Source organism: Pelophylax lessonae, assembly GCF_965119305.1.
Source record: "Pelophylax lessonae genome assembly, chromosome: 4".
Classification (NCBI taxonomy): domain Eukaryota; kingdom Metazoa; phylum Chordata; class Amphibia; order Anura; family Ranidae; genus Pelophylax; species Pelophylax lessonae.
This window is the reverse complement of record NC_138771.1, coordinates 265300914-265323262: the sequence shown is the minus strand read 5'-3', so window position 1 is coordinate 265323262 and position 22349 is coordinate 265300914. Positions and strand designations below refer to the sequence as shown.

Here is a 22349-nt window from a genome sequence, read left to right as displayed (position 1 = left end):
TATTTTCAGGAATACGGCTTCTCTGCGGCTGGCTTTTTTTCTTGCAGACATTTAGCGGGCATTTTTTTAGGCAGGCATGTCATTTTCTGGATTTAGTGTCTGGGGGGTCAAAAAAGTGTCCCTGTCAAGTTTCAGCTATGTAGCATGTCCAGAACCCCTAAAAAAAAATCATTTTTCTTATAATTTTTTGTAGTGTCTTACCAGCTGTCTTTTTTTCTTGCAGGCATTTAGCGGGCATTTTTTTTAGGCAGGCATGTCATTTTTTTTATTTAGTGTCTGGGGGGTCTAAAAAGTGTACCTGTCAATTTTCAGCTCTGTAGCATGTCCAGAACCCCTAAAAAACAGCATTTTTACTATATTTTCAGGAATACGGCTTCTCTGCGGCTGGCTTTTTTTCTTGCAGACATTTTACGGGCATTTTTTGGGTGTCTTTGGAGGCATGTGCTTCTTAAAAATTATAGGAAAAAAGCTCTTTTTTTTTTTTTTACGTTTCTGGACAGACAAACAAAGCTATGTGAGACACACAACACTGCACACATGGGAAAAAGGAAATATGTAAAAAAAAAAACACAGGAAAAGGAAATTAGGTCACAAGACATCAGATTGTGATTGGCCAAATAAAAAGTTGCCTCGCGATTAGGTCGCGTCAAAGTCGCGCCAAAGTCGCGCCAAAGTCGCGCCAAAGTCGCGTCAAAATCGCGTCAAAGTCGCGCTGGAAGCGACGCTACTTTAGTGGTAGCGGCAGTGTGAACCAGCACTCATTCACTCACACAGCTCTCCCAGTAACTATAAACAAAAATGTTTACATTGTATCTTTTCCTTCCCTCTGCCAGGGAGAAAGGAAGTTTAACCTCTTAAAGACTGGATCTTTTTCTGACACTTGTTGCTTGCAAGTTAAAATCAGTTTTTTTTTTGCTAGAAAAGTACTTAGAACCCCCAAACATTTTATATATTTTTTTAGCAGAGACCCTACAGAAAAAAATGGCGATTGTTGTAATATTTTATGTCACACTGTATTTGCGCAGCAGTCTTTCAAACGCAATTAATAGACTTTAATGAATAAAAAAAAAAAAAAAACGTAACAGTAAGTTATCCCAATTTTTTTTTTTTTTGTTACACAGAGAATCGTGAGAGAATCGTGATCTTTATTCCAAGCTAAAAAATCGTGATTCTCATTTTGGCCAGAATCGTGCAGCTCTAAAATATGGCCAGAATCGTGCAGCTCTAAAATATATATATATATATATATATATATATATATATATATATATACACATATACACACATACACACACACACACATAGCAGCCCACATTACATTATATAGCCATCAAGCAGTGTCTGGCCTACCTGGTGATGACTGGTCCTGGCGCTCTGATCCGATGGCCTGGTCTTTAAAGGGGCAAATCCTTGCGATCCAGAAGTGGTTAAACCTGCAGGAGGACCGGTGTTTTTATCTATTAATGACTTTACTATTGCTTTAGGCCTGGTTCACATGTATGCGGGTTGGGGGCCCACATTTGCACAGGCATAGCTGCCCATTGATGTGAATGGGCTTGAGCTGCTATGCCTGCGTTTTCAGCTGAAAAAAGGTGCATGCAGAATTTAAAAAAATGCAGTGGCCATGAAATCCATCCTTCTTTTGCACCATGCGACTTACCTGCCGTTGCTGCACACGCAAACTGTTTTTAAATGCCGTGCCCACGTATACAAAAAATGCAGAAAGCTTGCCAGAGCAGGAACTGCAGGTTAGTCACATGGTGCAAAAGCAGGATGGATTTCAAGGCCACTGAATTTTAAAAAAATGCTGCATGCACCTTTTTTCTGCGCAAAATGAGGGCATAGCAGCCCGTTTAAATCAATGGGCTGCTATGCCTGTGCAAATGTGGGCCGCCAACCCGCATACATGTGAACCGCCAACCCGTATACATGTGAACCACCAACCCGCATACATGTGAACCAGGCCTAAAGCAATAGTAAAGTAATTTATAAACACCTCCTTCAGGTTTAACCACTTCTTGACCACAAGGATTTGCCCTCTTAATGACCAGGCCATCGGATCGGAGCCGAGCGCCAGGACCAGTTATCACCAGTTAGGCCAGACACTGCTTGATGACCTATTTTAGGCCTGGTTCACAGAGTCTGTACTGACTGACTATATAATAATGTGCATAAGTGAACCAAAGCCCCTAAATTCAGCAATGAAATTCAAGTGAGGTAGAAATTTAATAATTTAAATGTAATAATAGAATACCGTGATAATACCGTATACCGTGGCAAAACCTTAATCAATTAATCGCAGCATGAAAATCTGATACCGTCACAAGCCTAGTCTCAACAGGATGGTGCAGAGGTTCGTAGCAAGGTCTCGGTATCCTCTGGCCGACGCCACAGATGCTCTGGTGGCTCCTTGGGGCCAGTATCGTCTGATGTACGTATTTCCCCCAATAACTCTTCTGCCAAGACTCCTGCAAGGAATCGAGGCAGAAGGGATTCTGGTCATCCTAGAGGCTCAAGACTGGCCTCACAGGTCCTGTTATGCAGACCTAGTGCTGCTGGTCGCCTATGACCCTCTGAGGGAAGATCTGTTAGCACTAGGACCGATCTTCCATCCTGCTTTACGGTCACTGGCTTTAACGGCTTGGCTGTTGAAATTCAGACGCTGAAGGTTAGAGGGGTGTTTGAATTGGTGATTCCTACGCTGTTAAAAGATAGAAAATCTACTTCTAAGAAATGTATCATCGAGTCTGGGGGGCATACATTGCTTGGTGTGAGTCTCAGGGGGGGGTCTCCCCCCCGTTCCTTTTCGGTGTCCCGTGTTTTGGAGTTTCTCCAAAGAGGTGTAGCTCTGCGGTTGGCCTTGGATACCATCAAGGCCAGATTTTGGCCCTGGCGATTTTCTTCCAGCGCCGTTAGCCACAAGTTCCTTGGTAGTGACACTGACCCTAGCCAAAACTAGTGAAAAACAGAAAAGATGAGAAGGGAAACAAATGTTAGTGGCCTCTCATTGTTGCCTATCTAGTGCACCTGTTGAGTTCATTAACACCAAAGCAGCTGAAACTGATTAACAATCCCCTCTGCTACTTAACTGACCAGATCAATATCCAAGGAGTTGAATTGACTTGATACTATACTCTGATTAAAAAGTGTTCCTTTAATTTTTTGAGCAGTGTATTTATGTAGATGTGTTTTAAGGTTTTGGTGAAGTGTATGGAGGATGTTCTGGGTGCCTTTTATATTAAACAAGCAAAAAATTGGGGGAGCAAACCCTGAACATCTATATCTAAAGCCGGTGCAGCTATGGACCAGGCAACATGTATATTAAAAAAAGAATAGCGCAACCATGCAAAAGAAATGACTATTAAATATGGAGACAATCCATAAATAAAAATGGGGGTTTAGTCCCACCATATGGCCATATCGTGCTCAAGCCCACCACTGCGTCAAAGTACCCCATTATCAGTGGGTCCTACACTATGCATAGAAAAGGGGTGAATCCAGCCTCTCCAACCCTTGGAGACAACACTCCTTGCTGGGATGGATGTGCTAATGCACTACAAAGGACTCCTCCTGTATCTACTTGATGGTGGACTCTGATAGAGTACAGGTGTGTGTGGTGGGTGGGATGCTCAACCACAGAAGTCTGGTCAGACCGAATACCTGCCTGCCTTTTATATTGCATCTATCATTTAGATCAGGGGTTTCCAACCTTTTGAACTTCCTGGGCCACATTGAAAGAGGAAGAATCATCTTAGGCTGCACAAAAAAATACATTAACAATAAGGAAAGCTGATTAACAGTTCCTCCTGCCGCTTTCAGTGTGTGGGCCAATTCACTATGATGACCGTTCACCGGTAGCTGCACCTATTTGCGGCTCTCTGCTCAGAAAGCTATTGCCTGCGGTGATCTCTGCTGGGAGCAGACAAAGTGCATCCAGCAGTGATCACTGCAGGTAATCGCTGGCTGTGTAGAGAGTAGCGAATAGGTACAGCTTCCAGAGAATTGTCATTATAGTAAACCGATCCGGCAGCTGCACCTATCTGCTAAGAGCTGCAGTAGGAATTGTGGCTACAATCGCACCTAGATATGTATGTGCTGTGGTGGTGGAGGGAAGGGGCAGGGGCTTGTTGGGTTGGGGGGGGGGGGGGGGCTAAAGCCACAGCCAGGTTTCATGGCTGGTTATTAGTGTTTTGTAAAGCTTGAAAACAATGCATTTACAACCTGTAAATAGTGTCTCCATTTTTCTCCTCCAGACTGTCCAGTTTGTCCAAGGAATTTTTGTTGAGAAATATGATCCCACAATAGAAGACTCGTACAGAAAGGTGAGCCATTTTCAAATCGTGTTACAAGTTTCCTTTTGCAGTAAATTTACAGGAAATGTATGTCTAACCGCAACATGTTTTACCTTCTCTGTTAAAAATTGAGGAATTTGGAGCAATAAAACTTCACTAAAAGTATATCTTTTAGTTTAAATATTCATGCACATTTAGCATAAAGATTACAGTTTTTTTTTTTCTGCCAGCGCATTCAGACGAGGAGCGTTTTGCCGCAAATTTAAACCTTAGGCTCATTTAACGCTTGCGCATTCATTCATTCTAATAGCCAGAATAAAATAAACAATTCTGGCTAATGGAATGAATGAACTCTCAGATGCTTGACACCTAAACCACACTTTAACCCTTCTTTTTGTGTGCATGAAGCCTAACTGCACAGATTTTGCAGACCCATGACCTTGGCATCAATTGCTGAAATTTAGATGAGTTACAACTTTTAGCAGTATTATATTAACCAGTTCTGGACTGGATTTGCCCCCTTAATGACCAGGCCATTTTTTGTGATTCGGCACTGCGTTTTTTAATGGAAAATTGCGCGGTCGTGCGACGCTGTACCGAAATAAATTTGATGTCCTTTTTTTCCACAGAAATAGAGCTTTCTTTTGGTGGTGCAATTTTTATTTTTTGCGCTATAAACAAAGTCCATTCTGAAAAAAAACTATATTTTTCACATTCTGCTATATAACATTCTCAAAAAAAATCAAAATTTTCATAATTTTAGGCCAATTTGTACTCTGCTACATATTTTGGTAAATAAATAAAAAATCGGCGTATTTTGATTGGTTTGCGCAAAAGTTTTTGCGTCTACAAAGTAGGGAAAGGTGTTTTTTTTTTTTTTTTTTTTTTTTTTTTAACTAGTAATGGCGGTGATCTGTGATTTTTAGCGGGACTACGACATTGCGGCAGACAGATCGGACCCCTAACTAACATTTTTGACAATTTTGGGGGAACCAATGACATTACTACAGTAATCAGTGCTAAAAATATGCAGTTACTGTAATGACACTGGCAGGGAAGGAGTTAACCTAGGGGTGATCAAAAGGTTAATTGTGAGCCTAGGGGAGTGTTCTCTAACTGTGGGGGGAGAGATTTGTGAAATTATCATAGAGGATCCTATATAGAAGGATCACAGGCGCTCTGTGATCATTTCAGAGAGAAGAACGGTCAGCTGTGTTAGCGGACCATCCTTCTCAGCGTGGAGCGTTTGCGGGTGCCCGGCGGCAATCGCAGCCTCCGGCCCCGTGGATCGGCATCTCCGCTGCCTAATGGAGGCGGGAGTGTGCCGGCGGCGCTCGTTTGCCCCCAGCACGCACCACTACTGCAAACCGATGTACCCCTACGTCGATTCGTGCAGCCGAGCCAGCCTGCCGCAGTAAAACGGGTAGTCGGCAAGTGGGGAAAAAATTAGCATATAATGAAAAAACAATATATCGTATACCAGGGGTAATGAATTAAAATTGAAGGCGGTCCGGACGCTAAAACAATTTTCCGGCCGAGGGTCGAATCACAAGTCTGTACAATGAAAGATTGTACGCGTCTGCTTTCCTTTTTTTTTTTTTGCGCAAGCGGTGCTTTTCTTACTGTCACCTCCACACACTCTGGTAATACTCTGTAAATGTCCCCAGTTGTGTTCCACCTTACATCAGGTGCCCCTACCACATTCCTTCATTACATTGGGTGCCTCCATGAATCAGTTGCCACCGTCAGAGTACCCTCTTATAGAAGGTGTCCCTATCAAGTGTTCTTGTCAAGTGCCCACTTACATCAGGTTTCTTCATCAGAAGGCCCCCTTACATCTGGTGTCTCCCATCAGTGTGCCCCCTTGCATCATTTGTCCCCATCAGTGTCCCCATCATAGTTCCCCTTTACATCTGGTGTCCCCAGAGTGCCCCTTTACATCAGATGTCCTCATCACATCAGATGTCCCAATCAGAGTTCTCCCTTAACATATGTGCTCATCAGTGTGCCCCCTTAACATATGTGCCCATCGGCATGCGCCTTATTTTATGATAGGGGGCACTCTGGGTACATTTATATTAAGGGGCACTCTGATGGGTACATTTATGCTAAGGGGCACTCTGATGGGCACATTTAGCTGTGCCCATCAGAGTGAACCTTACATTAAAAGTGGCCATCAGTATGCCCCTTAACATAAAATGTGCCCATCAGAGTGAACATTAACATAAAATAAGGGGCACTCTGATGGGCACATTTTCTCATAAGAGGCACACTGATGGACACATTTATTGTAAGGTTCACTCTGATGGACAACAAAATGTGCCCATCAGAGTGCACCTTAACAAAAAATATGTCCATTAGAGTGCCCTTTGATTTATGTTAATGTTCACACTAATGGGTATATTTTATGTTAAGAGACACACTGCTGGGCACATTTTGTTGTGTCCATCAGAGTGAACCTTACATTAAGTGTGCCCCTTTAAGAGTAAATGTGCCCATCATTGTGTCCCTGTAAACACCCCACATACCTTGAGACAGACAGGGAGCGGGAGTCAGCAGATATAACAAGCTACACCGTGAGCTACGGGGGCACGTGTATCACATCATACCTCACGCACGGCTGAGTGAGAGAGGCGAGATGACAAGGAGCAGGGGGTGGGGACGTCACGTCTCACCTCAGGACCCGGCTGGGAGCCACGAAAGAGTAAACAGCAGAGGGCGGGGCGCACACGCAATGCCATTGGTTGCAGGGACATTCGTGGTCCCAGCATCCAATGACTGTGGAGTGGTGATGTGGCACTGTACAATGGGGGCCTGACGGTCCGGACAGGAGCGTCGATCGTTCGGTGTTTGGACAGCGGGCAGCCATTTAATGACGGCTGGCGTATACAATTTGCGATACAAGTCATATTGTAATTGACTGTTATTAAAATTACCTTTCCTTTTCAATCTACACCCACTGTAATTTTCTATAAATGCAATGCAATATTTTCATATATAGGCAAAAAGGCAGGTAACCCCAAACTGGGTTAAATGAATCCACGCTGAGCTCCTGGAGGCAACACCGTCTCAAAGGTCATAAGCATGTATATGCGGAAGAAAGAGTATTCATAGCGTAACTCAGTTTAGACAATTTATTAATAAAATCACACATAATGCACTCACATTTAAAAGCATAAAGGAATGCATGTAAGCCAGTCTGGCAAAAAATCCATCAGATCCTGGTCGCAGCGGACCTAATGATAAATGTCATAATCTCACCCGACTCCTCTGAGCACTCTGGAGCGTCACTTCCGGTGGGCGTGTATGAAGAAAGGAAGAGTTGTCGTGCAGCCACGTCCCGACGTTTCGTCTTAACGACCTAATCATGTTTCCCAGACAGAGTTGCCTCCAGGAGCTCAGCGTGGATTCATTTAACCCAGTTTGGGGTTACCTGCCTTTTTGCCAATATATAAAAATATTAGTCATCTGCAGTTGGTGAGTTCCCAGCTGAAGGAGAGCGGTCACAATCAATCACTTGGTGTGGTGGAAGTGTAGCAACACACTGGAAACTTTTGTTTTTTGGACTTTTTATTTAATACGTTTTAAACACACTGTTATAACGTTTCTTAATCATTATTTGTATCAATACAAATACCCCCCACCCCCTAAAATGACCGGATGGAATAGCTGGTAAAGTTATAAACAAGCAAAAGCGCTGTTTATAAATGTGTAGGTTTGATCTCCCCCTTCACTTAGTCCTCCTCAGACAGACAGCCATGTAAATTCAGGCAGGGATGTGTCGTGTATATATAGGAGAAAGGATAAGCTGACATAGTGTGATTCCGTATGTTAAAAAATGCTTTTATTTAATAAAAATTTCACTCACATTTCAGAAGTGTCCTCCTGACACTAAGGATTAGGACAGAGTTGTAATGTTCAAGCAATCATTAGGCAATCCTGTGTTTGTAAACCGTCCGTCTCCGGCTACAATGTATCCTGCCGCAAGACCGAAACGGACATGCGCAGCGTGTTCCAATGTCCTTGTCCCGCCCAACTAGTTTCGTCTTGTGATGTCTTCACGAACAACTCAAAAGTGACATACAATGGGGGAAGTGATGGATGTCTGACTATATTAGTAATGTATTGTTTTTAAAAGCATTTCTCACATGTCGCAGCTCCGAACTTATGCTGCTGACCGATGAAATGGCTCCTGACAGACATGGAGTTCTCAGGGCAGTTATGCTTTGGGAATTCAGTGTTTTGTGGCAGCCTTTTCTCTTTGTAGATACTAATACATAAGGGAATTTTTTTTTTTTTTTTTTATTTTAGGGCCATTCTGCACAGAAAGGTTTGCTAGCTTGTTTTAGTTCTCTGTGTAGTACTTGATTGTTTCATTTCAACAGAACAGATAGATTCAGGAAACAGAACTGTCAGCATTTCCTGCAGAGTAGGGCAGTGGACATGCATAGCCTAGAGCTTTGGAAAACAGGGATAGTGCTTACACATCATGCTGACTGCAAGTGACATTTTCAGTATCTTCAATATAAGCATGACGAGCTTTTGCTGGACATCATCTAGGCAGAGAAAGCTTATGTAAGACCGAACAGTGCCAAGTAAACACGGCAAAGACCTTGACATCTTCTCTTATATGGAGACACAATACATTTTGAAGTTGCTATAGTGACAGTGAAGTATAAACCTGCCCAGCAGGTTGAACAGAATAAACTGATTCTTTTACTTCATCCGCACATTTGAGGTGGATGGGGAATCCCTCCCACTGAGCTATTGTAATCTGGCTGCGGGAAGAATATCCCGACATCAGGACATGCTGATCAGTGCTGCCGGCTATAGCAGGTAAGTGAGCTGCTAACCTTTTGGTGGGGGAGGGCTAAAGGACCCATTTAAGTTTATTCTGGTCCACATGTTCGCTCCGAACCCCTGCAAGGTAATACTTAATAAACAGCCAGTTGCCATCACCATGAAGAAGTTCAAACTCCTCACTTTAAGTTTTAGCACAACTAAGTAATTGTCAAACCCTGGAAAACCCCAGCTCAAAATTTCCACGTAGTCAAAAGCTGTGCTAAGAAGACACGACTATACAAGAAAATAATTGCAAAGCTGCTGGACAGAATGGTGAAACTTAACAATTATTTCCACTTACATTTTGATAGACATCTACTACAACTTTTAATGTAAAACTCCATGTGAGATGCCTTGGTTGGCTATGGGCATCCTCTTTGCCTGGAGGGATCCACCTCCTTAAAGGCACAGGGACGCATGTGATGCCCAGCAAGAGCACAATGGCAGCAAAAGAATCCAGTGCATCCCTGCACCCAATTCAACCCACTGTTTTAAATGTAAACTGTTAGACATGGCCAATTTGGTTGTTTTGCCAGCTGGCTGGTAAGTGTGCTGGGTAATCTTTTGTCTGTTTGTGATCTGCGTTTTCCTTCAATGTGCACCTTGGTACAAAGGCCAGTTATGGGTTGGGGTGACTTTTGTACAATTGACTTATAAAGTATACAGGTATGTCAAACAAATTTTGTTTAAGCTGAAAGACCTGTTTGTGATTCAATGCTGTAATGCATTTTTCTTTTTTTTATTTATTTTTTTACAGCAAGTTGAAGTTGATGGTCAGCAATGTATGCTCGAAATTTTAGACACTGCAGGAACGGTACGTTTGATTTTATACATGCTTTGGATTTTCTCAGTTTGAATTTATACTATTGAACAGGGCTTTATTTTTCTGCAGGGTGGCAAAGTCACAAACTCTACCTTGTCCAACCAGAGGACAATTTGCATTCATTGAGGAAATGCAAAATGTTCTCTGAATGGTGCCCATGCCAATCTAGAGACTTTTCTGCAGCAGGGCAGCCACTTGGCATGGACCTGGAAAATGGCAACAATCAGTGCAGTAGAGTTGTCTGCTACAATGATTTCCTGCTTCCATGGGGATCAGCTCGGGTATAGAGAAGAGCTGCACGATTGATCGTTAAAAAAAAATCTTGATCTCGATTCAACTCCTCCTCACGATATTAATCCAGCATTTCCATGATTTATGTAAGTGCAGAGCAGTTCAGTTCTCACAGCTGTCAAAAACAGCCTGCAAAGTGTATCACATTGCTCAGTGCTGTGAGATAAAGATAAACATTGTATCATTTGTTTTTTTTTTTTAGATCAAAGGAATGAGCTTTGGTCTGTAAATGAGGTCAGTTTAATCACTTAAAGAGGAAGTAAACCCTCCTCTGTAACTTGTACCTATAGGTAAGCCTATGATAAGGCTTACCTATAGGTACTGTAAATATCTCCTAAACATGTACCGTTTTGGAGATATTTACCTTACATGCAGCCAGTGACGTCACTGGCGCATGCGCTCTAAAGGAACGGCTGCTCGTGCCGTTCCTTCAGAGCTCCATGCCGTGACTGTCGGGTCCTGCGCGCGGGAGTGACGTCACCGCGGCTCAGGCCAATCAGATGGCCGGATGCCGCGATCCCGGAAGACGTGCCACTGGACATGTCGCCCGTCATACAGGTAAGCGGACGGCATGGCGGGGGCTCGTTCTAAGGTAAGTATTTCATAATGATGCAATGCATACTAGCTCATTATGTTTTTCTCTTGCAGCTTGCAAAAAGAAAAAAACAATTTTTTGGGGGTTTACAACCTCTTTAAAGACTAAGCCTTTTTCTGAAATTTGTTGCTTACAAGTTAAAATCATTTTTTGCTAGAAAGTTACTTAGAACCCTCAAACATTATCTATTTTTTGTAGCAGAGACCCTAGAGAATAAAATGGCGTTAGAATAAAGATCACGATACTCTGGCGCAATATTGAAACGAAGCAAAAAAAATTGTGATTCTCATTTTATCCGGAATCGTGCAGCTCTAGTGTAGAGCATGCATACTTAGCATTGGTCCAGGGTGGACCCACGTAACTATGCAAAAATATCCATGGACGGAAGTCAGCCTAAAAAAACTATTTCAGATTTCATTCCATTTGAAACACTGTGCAAGATATTTAGAAAAGGAGTGTGCCGGGCTTGACAGCATGAATATGTGCTGGAGTGGGGTGTGGCAGGGTACGAGAGCATTAATTATGTGATGGAGATTTTGACAGCAGGAATTATGTACATAAGGGAGTGTGGTGGGCATGACAGCAGGGCAGTTTGTTTAGGACAGGAATGAGGTATGTATGACAGTGCTCAGTAAGTGCAACAGAGGAGTGTGTGAGTTTGACAGCTGCCAGTATGTGCAGGAGAGACATTCTGAGAGTGGCAGTACATGAAGGAATGGAGTGGCATAACGTATAACAGGAGAGATGTGTGGTTGGTAAGGTGTTACGGGGGGGTGTTGTCGAAATTGGTAATGGTTTACATGTGGCTGTGTTTTTGGTTTTGATTAGCTTTTATAATATAAAGGATACCAACAGAGGTTACAAGTATTTGCAAATGTTTTAAATCACACCAGTGAAAAAAAAAAAAAAGATGGAAGCGCCAGTACATATGCCTTTCATGCTAGCACATTATGGCCCTAGTGTGTTGCATTTTGTGTTATATGTTATGTTGGTAATTAGGCTCCATTCACATATAGGCGATTCGGACCGAGATCCCGAACCATTTCAAGTCGCGGGACGCCTGTGCAATTCCCGTGACTTGCAATGGCACCCCAAACGCGGCGTGTTTTGGCCGCGATTAACACCCGATGAATCACAGTAAAATATCACAAACAGAATTGCGGGGCGCCTGTCGCCCAAAAACGTACAGGAACTTCTTTTGGGCAACAGGCGTCCCGCGATTCTGTTGCGGGATTTTACCGCAATTCGTTGGGCAACAATTGTGGCAAAATCACGCCACGTTTTGGGGTGCCATTGCGAGTCACGGGAATCATATGGGCGTCCCGCGGCTTGCAATGGTTCAGGATCACGGGTAGAATCGCAGCAGTTCTGGCCGCGATCCAAGACGCCTATATGTGAATGAAGCCTTACCCTTGAAGAGGTAGACATGAGATGGAGGCTTTATTTGTAACATTTCTGTTTTTATTTTTTTTTTTTGTCATGATGTACACAGTCAAATATCAATCCTGTTGATACTTGATAACTTTGTACATTTGTCATCTACACAATAAATGGAGTTTTAAAAAATTGCTTCAGATACTTTTACCTACATTTTAGCTTGGGTTCATTTGTGTCTGTGAATGCCTTATTGACCTGTATTTGTATTTCTTTTAATGCAGGAGCAATTCACAGCGATGCGGGATCTTTATATGAAAAATGGACAAGGCTTTGCTTTAGTGTACTCCATAACTGCACAGTCTACATTTAATGATTTACAGGACCTCAGAGAACAGATCCTACGAGTCAAAGACACTGATGATGTAAGCAACTTTTTGCAACATTAAGAGGAAAGGGTTCTTTTTCTTTATATATTGCTCCATCTTTCGTCTTTAAGTTCTCGCTCGGTTTGAGGTTAGTGTCGTGTAAAAAAGCTGGGCTGCTTCTACTGCTTTAAAGGATCATTCCAGTAAAAAGGAATTTCTGTTTTTTGTAGCTGATTTAGAGTAATCACTTGACAATGTCCCTATTCACCAGGAATATCTCCGCTTGAGTTTTATGTGCATATCTGATGTGGCTCGTTTGTGGATATACAACTATTCCTGTTTGGGTTTATAATTTTTTTTATATTTTGAGCAATGCAAAAGGATTAGCTGCAACACACAAAAGTAGACAGGAATACCCAAACTTTCCCAGGTGGACCGAATTTTTATTTTTTATCTTTTGGATTAGCCAAGCTGTACAGTGCATCCGGAAAGTATTTACAGAGCTTCACTTTTTCCACATTTTATGTTACAGCCTTATTCCAATCTGGAATAAATTCATTATTTCCCACAAAATTTTACAAACTAATACCCCATAATGACCGTGTAAAAGAAGTTTGAAATCTTCGAAAATTTATTAAAACTAAAAAAACGAAACATAAACACATACATAAGTATTCACAGCCTTTGTCATGACACTCAAAATTGAGCTCAGGTGCATGCTGTTTCCATTGATTATCCTTGATGTTTCTACAGCTTGATTGGGGTCCACCTGTTGTAAATTCAGTTGATTGGACATGATTTGGAAAGGCACACACCTGTCTAAGTTCTCACAGTTAACAGTGCATGTCAGAGCACAAACCAAGCCATGAAGTCCAAGGAATTGTCTCTAGACCTCTGAGACAGGATTGTATCGAGGCACAGATCTGGGGAAGGGTACAGAAACATTTCTTCAGCATTGACGGTCTTAATGAGCACAGTGGCCTCCTCCATCTGTAAATGGAAGATGTTTGGAATCACCAGGACTCTTCCTAAGAGCGGGCCGCCCAGCCAAACTGAGAGATCGGGGAAGAAGGGCCTTAGTCAGGGAGGTGACTAAGAACCTGATGGCCACTCTGACAGAACCCCAGCATTTATCTGGAGAGAGGAGAACCTTCCAGAAGAACAACCATCTCTGCAGCACTCCGCCGATCAGGCCTGTATGGTAGAGTGGCCTGACAGAAGCCACTCCTCAGTAAAAGACAGCCTGCCTGGAGTTTGCAAAAAGGCATCTGAAGGACTCTCAGTCCATGAGAAACAAAATTATCTGGTTTGATGAAACAAAGATTGAGCTCTTTGGCCAGAATGGTAAACGTCATGTCTGCAGGAAATCGGGCACCGCTCATCACATGGCCAATGCCATCCCTACACTGAAGCATGGCAGGGGCAGCATCATGCTGTGGGGATGTTTTTCAGTGGCAGGAACTGGGGGACTAGTCAGGATCAAGGGACAGATGAATGCAGCAATCTACGGAGACATCCTTGATTAAAACCTGCTCCAGAGCGCTCTGGACCTCAGACTGGGGTGAAAGTTCATTTTCCAATAGGACAACGACCCTTAGCACACAGCCAAGATAACAAAGGAGTGGCTATGGAACAACTCTGTGAATATCCTTGAGTGGCCCAGCCAGAGCCCAGACTTGAACCAGACCGAACATTTCTGGAGAGATCAGAAAATGGCTGTGCACCGAGGCTCTCCATCCAACCCGATAAAGCGTGAAAAGTCCTGCAAAGAAGAATGGGAGAAACTGCCCAAAAATAGGTGTGCCAAGCTTGTAGCATCATACTCAAAAAGACTTGGCTTTAATTGGTGCAAAAGGTGCCTCCACAAAGTATTGTATTGAGCAAAGGCTGTGAATACTTATGTGCATGTGATTTTTTTTTTTTTTTTTCGTTTTTTATTTTTAATAAATTTGTAAGGATTTCTAACTTCTTTCACGTTATCACGCGGTATTGTTTGTAGAATTTTGAGGAAAATAATGCATTTAATTAATTTTGGAGCAAGGCTGTAACAAAATGTGGAAAAGGTAAAGCGCTGTAAATACTTTCGGGATGCGCTGTATATTAACCAGGGGGTGACTCAGTCTGCCGTCCTCCATCTAAAACTATAAATGTGTGCTCACATCCATTACCTACAGGGGAGATGGACCTGTGACATTTTGGTGCTTTGCTGGGTGTCAACTCAAACCTCTGCAAAGAACTTTCAACAAAGAAAGGAAAAATGCAAATATAAAAAATAAAACCATCTTTATATGAACAAACTCTTCCTGTAGATCTAGTACAAATTTGCTTTGCCAGCCCTGCGTAATGACCATTTGGCCACATAGGGGTTGATTTACTAAAACTGGGAGAGTGCAAAACCTAGTGCAGCTCTGCATAGAAACCAATTAGACACTGATTGGCTACCATGCACATCTGCAACAGATTTTGCATTCTCCAGTTTTAGTAAATCATTCCCTCAGTCTCTTCTGATATAAAGGACTGTGGGGGAATTCAGGCAGGGCTGCTGTTTTGCCTAAATGCCTGTGCAAACGATAAGAAAATTGGAAATAAAATTTCATCCGATGAACGATCTGCTGATTTTTGGATCGTTAGTATGGTGCTTTCGACAGCCGGTTACGAATTTTCGTACAACAAAAAACTTGGATGTGCAAGTTATAGAATTGTTATTGTACGTGAACACAATGTCTGATTTTTCATTTCATTAGTACGGTTTCCGTCCGAAAAAAATCGTAAGAGCAAGACTACGCATGCTCAAACTAAAGAACACAAAACAATTTAACACATGACATCACTTTTGAAGTTGAATTCTGTCGTACAAGCATTTTGGTATAAAAGTAACCTTCTCTTTCCATTTAAGACTAGCATGCAACAAAAAACAGACGAAAGTTCGTCCGATTGTGTGTACGAGACTTTAGTCTTGGTGCACGGACTCCAATCAGTACTGCAAGACCTTTTGGCAAGGGAGCAAATTTTCAGTAGCTTGGTGTTTTTATGTGACCACACGACACAACTAAATTCTTCTGTATGACAGTCTAAACAAGTGCAAACTCCAGTTACTATGTGTTGCCCAAATTTCACAGTTGAGTAAACAAAAAACTTCCATTACTTTACTTTGTCCATGGTTCTACCTCAGCCCTGGTTCACATCTACACGGTTTCCCCACAGCTGTGTTTGTACAGACAAAGGAACAAATTAATTTGATTGGGCTGTTGTACCCACTAAAAACACAGGGAAAATGTCCCTGCACCTTTTCAGAAAATGAGGCCGCAGGGAAACTGCTTAGTGCAGTGCGGTTCCCAGTGCGTGAAACTGCCATTAGTGTTAATTGTACCCCCCACCCCCATACATCTCCTAAACTGTGTCGCCATTTTTCTGTGGTGTGCTGGAAGGTGTACAATTACACCCCTTCCTGCAGCCTGCACCAATGTGGGCATAGCCTTCAGCTGTTTTTTTACAGCATGTGTGCTGAATTGTAACCAACTTGCCAAAGTGTGTGAATTTATTAAATGTTAAAGGTGCTAAAAGTGAGTAAATCATTTGGTCTTACAAAATGAGAAGTGTAACAAAAAGTTAGTATCAGTTACTTATGTACAGTATGCTTGCTGTATATAGTTAATATTTTTATTTATAAAGGGACTCGACGATGTAAGATTTGTAAACCATATTTTTCTTCTAGATTGCTTGACCCCCTACGTGATGGAGGGTAAAACAAATCTAAATGCCTGGACACAGTTTTGCAACTTTGACACGTGTTAGTAAAACTGTACATATAACATCATACCTACTTTTTTATATCCAAGTGGATTATACCTTGTTGTTATACCTTGTTGGAATTTCTTTTAGTGGTAAATTGTAACGATATATCTCCTGATTATAATTTTTTATTTTTTTTATTAAATGGAAAGTGGCCTAAAGTTAGCTCAAATTTCTTGCTATTATAATTGACTACTAAAGAACAACCCAATATACTCTCCTGTTTTTGACAATCGCAATCATACTACGTGTGTGGGGTTTGTTTGTACCTATAGTAAGTTTTTGTTTTTTTTGTTTTGTTTTGTTTTTTATCCTACCTGAGGGCTCTTTCACACGGTCCGCCTCCGTAGGCGGATCCGTGCTGCTCAGCGGGGATCGATCCGCTGATCCCCGCTGAGCCGGCGGATGACAGCTCCGTCTCTGCTTGCAGTGCGGAGAGGGAGGTGTCACAGCTCCCGCTGCTCTCTATGGGGGATCGGATGAGAGCGGACCGCCTGTCCGCTCTAATCCGATCCCTGAACGGATGGAAAAATAGGGTTTCCATCCATCCAGATTTCACGGACAGGATCGGATACGGATGGCAGCGGGTGTCAGCGGAGGTGTCTCCGCTGACATCTGCTGCCCCATAGAGCTGCATGGAGGATCCGATCAGATCTGCCTAAAAAACTGACAGGTGGATCTATCGGGTCGCCGGTGTGAAAGAGCCCTAAAGCACACATATCTTGACCTACTAATATTTGTTTGCTTACATTTTCTTCCCTGGCAAGGAGTGAAAGATGCAATGTATCTTTCTATCCATTCAGAGGAGAGAAAAAAAACACAGCGGGCTGTACAGTGACTGATCACTATGATAGCCAATCAGAGGTTATCACAATGATCAGATGAACTGAAACCAGGTTTCCTGGTTCCTGATCATTAGTACTAGACCCAGGGCTCTTGGGGAAAGCCCAATCTCTGTGCTGGGTGCATAGGCACACATATATGCGGCCGCACGGTACAACATCCACTTCACTGAGGCCACATGTATGTGTACAGGAGGGCAGGAAAGGGGTTAAGATACATGTAAGAAATCTCCAAGTCTTTCAAGCTCATTGTATAATTTGTGAGCAAAGCAATGACTAGAGTACTTTATAAAATTACTAAAAGTTATTTCTTTGAGATTTAATCGTTTTTATATTTGTCGTTTTGGCGGTGTCCTTTACTTGGTTTGCCCAGTTCCAAGGTGTGCTGAACCAAGATGCTGCAATTTTCCATTAGATACACTCCTATGTACGGTTTATTAGTAGTAACCAGGGCTTTTTTTTCTCCGAGAATAGGTGCAGGAACTCCCCTTTCTAAGTTACTTTGTGTCTCCGCCCCCTACCCACCCCCGAGCACTAACCCTTGGTTCCACCCCTTCCAACCTCCAAGCACTGAACCTTGGTTCCACCCCCTCCAACCTCCAAGCACTGAACCTTGGTTCCACCCCCTACCCAGCTTCCAGTACAGCCTCTTTTAGAGAATATGAAACCAAGTATAATTTTGTATTAGAATGTATGCAATTAGGTTATGATAACAAGAAAAGCAATACAATAGATCCCCCACAGCCAACAGCAATAGACACCCCCCCCCCCAGCAGCAGCAAAAGATCTCCCAGCATCAATAGACTCTCTAGCAGCCAGCAGTAGACCCCTCCCTTTAACAGTAGATCCCTTCTAGCAACAATTAACCCTCAGTATCAAAAGATTCTCCATCAGCAACAATAGATTGCCATGCAAAAATAGATCCCCTCCAGCAACAATAGATCTCCCAGCAGCCAGCATCAGTAGACCCTCCATCACCCATTGGAGGTGCCGGAACTGCGTTCCCCCGCGTTCCTGCTGAAAAAAAGCCCTGGTAGTAACCCAGTATACATGTCTACTAGACCAGTGAGAAGCACCTGCAGAATGTCATACTGCAGTTCAAATTACAGTTGGGGGAATGAACTGCAGTTTTATTGGCATTATTATTTTCCTTTTTGCTATGATTAGCTTTGCATCCTTTTGTCATTTCTCTAGAATGGGAAAAATGAAAGTTGTCATGTAGTCTGTTTAAATTCATCTTCAGCATTCACAGCCAGGAGTATTGCTTGTGACCTGTTGGCAAGAAATTTGCTTGTCTGATCAGTCTGAATGCATTACTACACTGCAGTTTGGAGTATTCAGTCTAATGTAAATATGAAATGCATGTAAGCGCTTGTTTGGGAGTAACTGCTTTTGTCGTTACACTTCTTGGTTATAGTCAATTTGCTTAAATGAATTTTACAGCTATTGTCTTTAGCCTTTATTTTCTGTAATAAAGAAAAGCTCACCTCCTTTTTAGATTTGCATGTTAGCTTTGCAAATCATGCTGTTGTCCTTGTGTCCGTCCGTCCGTCTTCTTTTTTTTTTTTTTTTTGTAAAAGGAAGAGATTGTAGTACTTTTTACCAAATGTTTATAATATTTTTTGTTATACAGGGGAGCTTTGCAGCATTTAGATACCTAAACCCACTTAAAAAAAACCCATAAAGGGTTCATTTCAGGGTGCATAGTATAGCAGAGAAGCTTACTTTAGCTGCTTTAATTCTTTCTTAGGATTTAGAAGGACGTGAAGCTTAATTATTATTTTATAATAATATACTTTATTTAGATAAAGAAGTACTGGTGTAAAGGATACCTTCAGGGGTATTTAGTAATTATTGTAAAGTGGAAAATCGTCTCTTTAATTTTAGATGCACAGTTTCAAAGAAAAACACATGTTGCATAAAACTTTTGGCAATAAGTCCCGGTTCACACTATAGCGATGACAGACATTGCATGTGATTCGGAGCGCATTGCTCTGAAAATCACTTGTGATGTCTGTGTGATGCAAATTCAGCCATACAGATTGTATGCGATCAGATTCATGTCTGAACTGACAGTTGCACTGTGCTATACGAACTGATCTGGGGGTGTCGTTAACTTAGTATTGCCACCCCTAGCGATTCCCATATGGCAGTGTGAACTGCCTGCAATTTGAATGCGATGCGTGAACCCGCAGTGGATTCGCAGGGTTCCCGTATCGCATATATGTGAACCGGCACTAACTGGCCAAATTTCGTTCCATCAATGGGCAGGCTGGTTGTATTGAAGTCGATCCATCGATCAACTTCAGCAGAACCAGCCTATCAGGTTTCCACCCCTGCCCCCCCCCCCTCCCCCCCAATTAACACCAGCAAAACACAATAGCACTTCAGAAGGGATTCCCCCATCAACACTGACTGTGTTAATGGGGAATCAAGCCATTTACTTTCCTTCAACCCATGGTTGAAGGAAACAAAATTGCATTAAACACGGCCTGCCTTACACAGGGAAACCAGAGCTGCTGAACAACTATTGGACTGAAAAGCTATGTGAACTCCTATGTTTCACGTCCTATAACTGGTCTCAGCAGGTATTAGGCAAGGTTTTGGCTTCCTGTCTGGAATAATAACGAAAGAAATCAGCATATATCTATATAAATTATGTTTGAGTAAATATTATCATACAAGATTTATATAGAACCTACAGTTTGAGCAGTGCTTTGCAAAGAAAAGGAAGAACGTACAAAAAAAAGACTTTCGATTAAAACTGTGTTGTAAGTAGTTTATACACAACTGTGTAAAGGTTTTAGGCAGGTGTGAAAAAGTGCTGCAAATTAGGAATGCTTTCAGAAATAGAAGTATTAATAGTTTATTTTTATCAATTAACATAATAGAAAGTAAATGAACAGAACAGAAATCCAAATCAAATAATTTGGCGTTACCACACTTTACCTTCAACCAGCATCAATTCTTCTAGGTACACTTGCACACAGTTTTTGAAGGAACTTGGCAGGTAGGTGGTTCCAAACTTCTTGGAGAACTAACCACAGATCTTCTGTGGATGTAGGCTGCCTCAAATCCTTCTGTCTCCTCGTGTAATTCCAGAGAGACTCAATGATGTTGAGATCAGGGCTTGACAGGGGCCAAACCATCTCTTCCAGGACTCCTGGTCCTTCTTTACGCTGAAGATGGTTCTCGATGACTGCCTGTATTTCTCAGCATAAAGGACACCCATTGATTCTGATCAAATCTTCAACTCCATTTGTAGAAATGCAGCCCCAAACTTGCAACCTCTATCATGTTTCACTGCTGTCTGCAGACACTCATTGTTTTGCTTTCCAGCCCTTTTCGCAAACAAACTACCTCCTGCTACAGGCAAATATTTTATATTATGACTAGGGTTGAGCGAACACCTAGATGTCCGTGTTCGACGGGTTCGGCCGAACTTTAAAAAAAAGTCCGGGTCCGTGTCCCAGACTTTTACCGAACTTTTCCCGGACACCGAACCCCATTGAAGTCAATGGGGACCCGAACTTTAAGGCACTAAAATGGCTCTAAAACACCAAAGGAAAGGGCTAGAGTGCTGCAAATGGCAGCAAAACGTAATTAAGAGCATGGCAAGTGCTCTGCAAACAAATGTGGATAGGGAAATAACTTAAAACAACAAAAAAAAACAGAAAAATAAAACAATGTTCTTCTTCATCTCTGAAGGACGAGGCCCATATGGAGTAGGAGGGAGGTTGAGGTGGTGGTGGATGTGGCGGTGACTAGACATATGCCGGTTTTCGGTAATTCGATATATCGCGGTATTGCATAGCCACGGTATTGTTATTGTGGCATTTTTAAAATACCGAGTTTCTCTGTCAAGTCTGCCTGACTTGTGAATTGATACATTTCAGTGAGCTGGATGACTCATTCACTCACTCAGCTAACACCTTTCAGCATTAAGTCTCCTAACTATAAACAAAAATGATTACATTTGTATCTTTTCCTTCCCTCTGCCAGGGAGAAAGGAAGTTTAACCTCTTAAAGACTGGATCTTTTTCTGACACTTGCTGTTTGCAAGTTAAAATCAGTTTTTTTTTTGCTAGAAAAGTACTTAGAACCCCCAAACATTTTATATATTTTTTTAGCAGAGACCCTACAGAATAAAATGGCGATTGTTGTAATATTTTATGTCACACTGTATTTGCGCAGCAGTCTTTCAAACGCAATGATTAGACTTTAATGAATAAAAAAAAAAAAAAAAACGTAACAGTAAAGTTATCCCAATTTTTTTTTTTTTTGTTACACAGAGAATCGTGAGAGAATCGTGATCTTTATTCCAAGCTAAAAAATCGTGATTCTCATTTTGGCCAGAATCGTGCAGCTCTAATAAATATATATATACACACACACACGCCTAGCAGCCCACATTACATTATTATATAGCCATCAAGCAGTGTCTGGCCTACCTGGTGATGACTGGTCCTGGCGCTCTGATCCGATGGCCTGGTCTTTAAAGGGGCAAATCCTTGCGATCCAGAAGTGGTTAAACCTGCAGGAGGACCGGTGTTTTTATCTATTAATGACTTTACTATTGCTTTAGGCCTGGTTCACATGTATGCGGGTTGGTGGTTCACATGTATGCGGGTTGGCGGTTCACATGTATGCGGGTTGGCGGCCCACATTTGCACAGGCATAGCAGCCCATTGATTTGAACGGGCTGCTATGCCCTCATTTTCCGCAGAAAAAAGGTGCATGCAGCATTTTTTTTAAATTCAGTGGCCTTGAAATCCATCCTGCTTTTGCACCATGCGACTAACCTGCAGTTCCTGCTCTGGCAAGCTTTCTGCATTTTTTGTATACGTGGGCACGGCATTTAAAAATAAACAGTTTGCGTGTGCAGCAACGGCAGGTAAGTCGCATGGTGCAAAAGAAGGATGGATTTCATGGCCACTGCATTTTTTTAAATTCTGCATGCACCTTTTTTCAGCTGAAAACGCAGGCATAGCAGCTCAAGCCCATTCACATCAATGGGCTGCTATGCCTGTGCAAATGTGGGCCCCCAACCCGCATACATGTGAACCAGGCCTAAAGCAATAGTAAAGTCATTAATAGATAAAAACACCGGTCCTCCTGCAGGTTTAACCA

The 22349-nt window shown here is 42.2% G+C and overlaps 1 protein-coding gene across 1 annotated transcript in view; it reads left to right on the top strand.

The window, feature by feature from the left end:
* The window catches only part of RAP1B (RAP1B, member of RAS oncogene family), a 159126-nt gene that overhangs the window by 102723 nt on the left and 34054 nt on the right, over positions 1–22349 (top strand). Inside the window, exons 3-5 of the mRNA XM_082256720.1 lie at positions 4254–4322; positions 9892–9948; positions 12502–12642. Coding sequence (XP_082112846.1) covers positions 4254–4322; positions 9892–9948; positions 12502–12642 — 267 coding nt within the window. The remainder of the gene's footprint in view (positions 1–4253; positions 4323–9891; positions 9949–12501; positions 12643–22349) is intronic.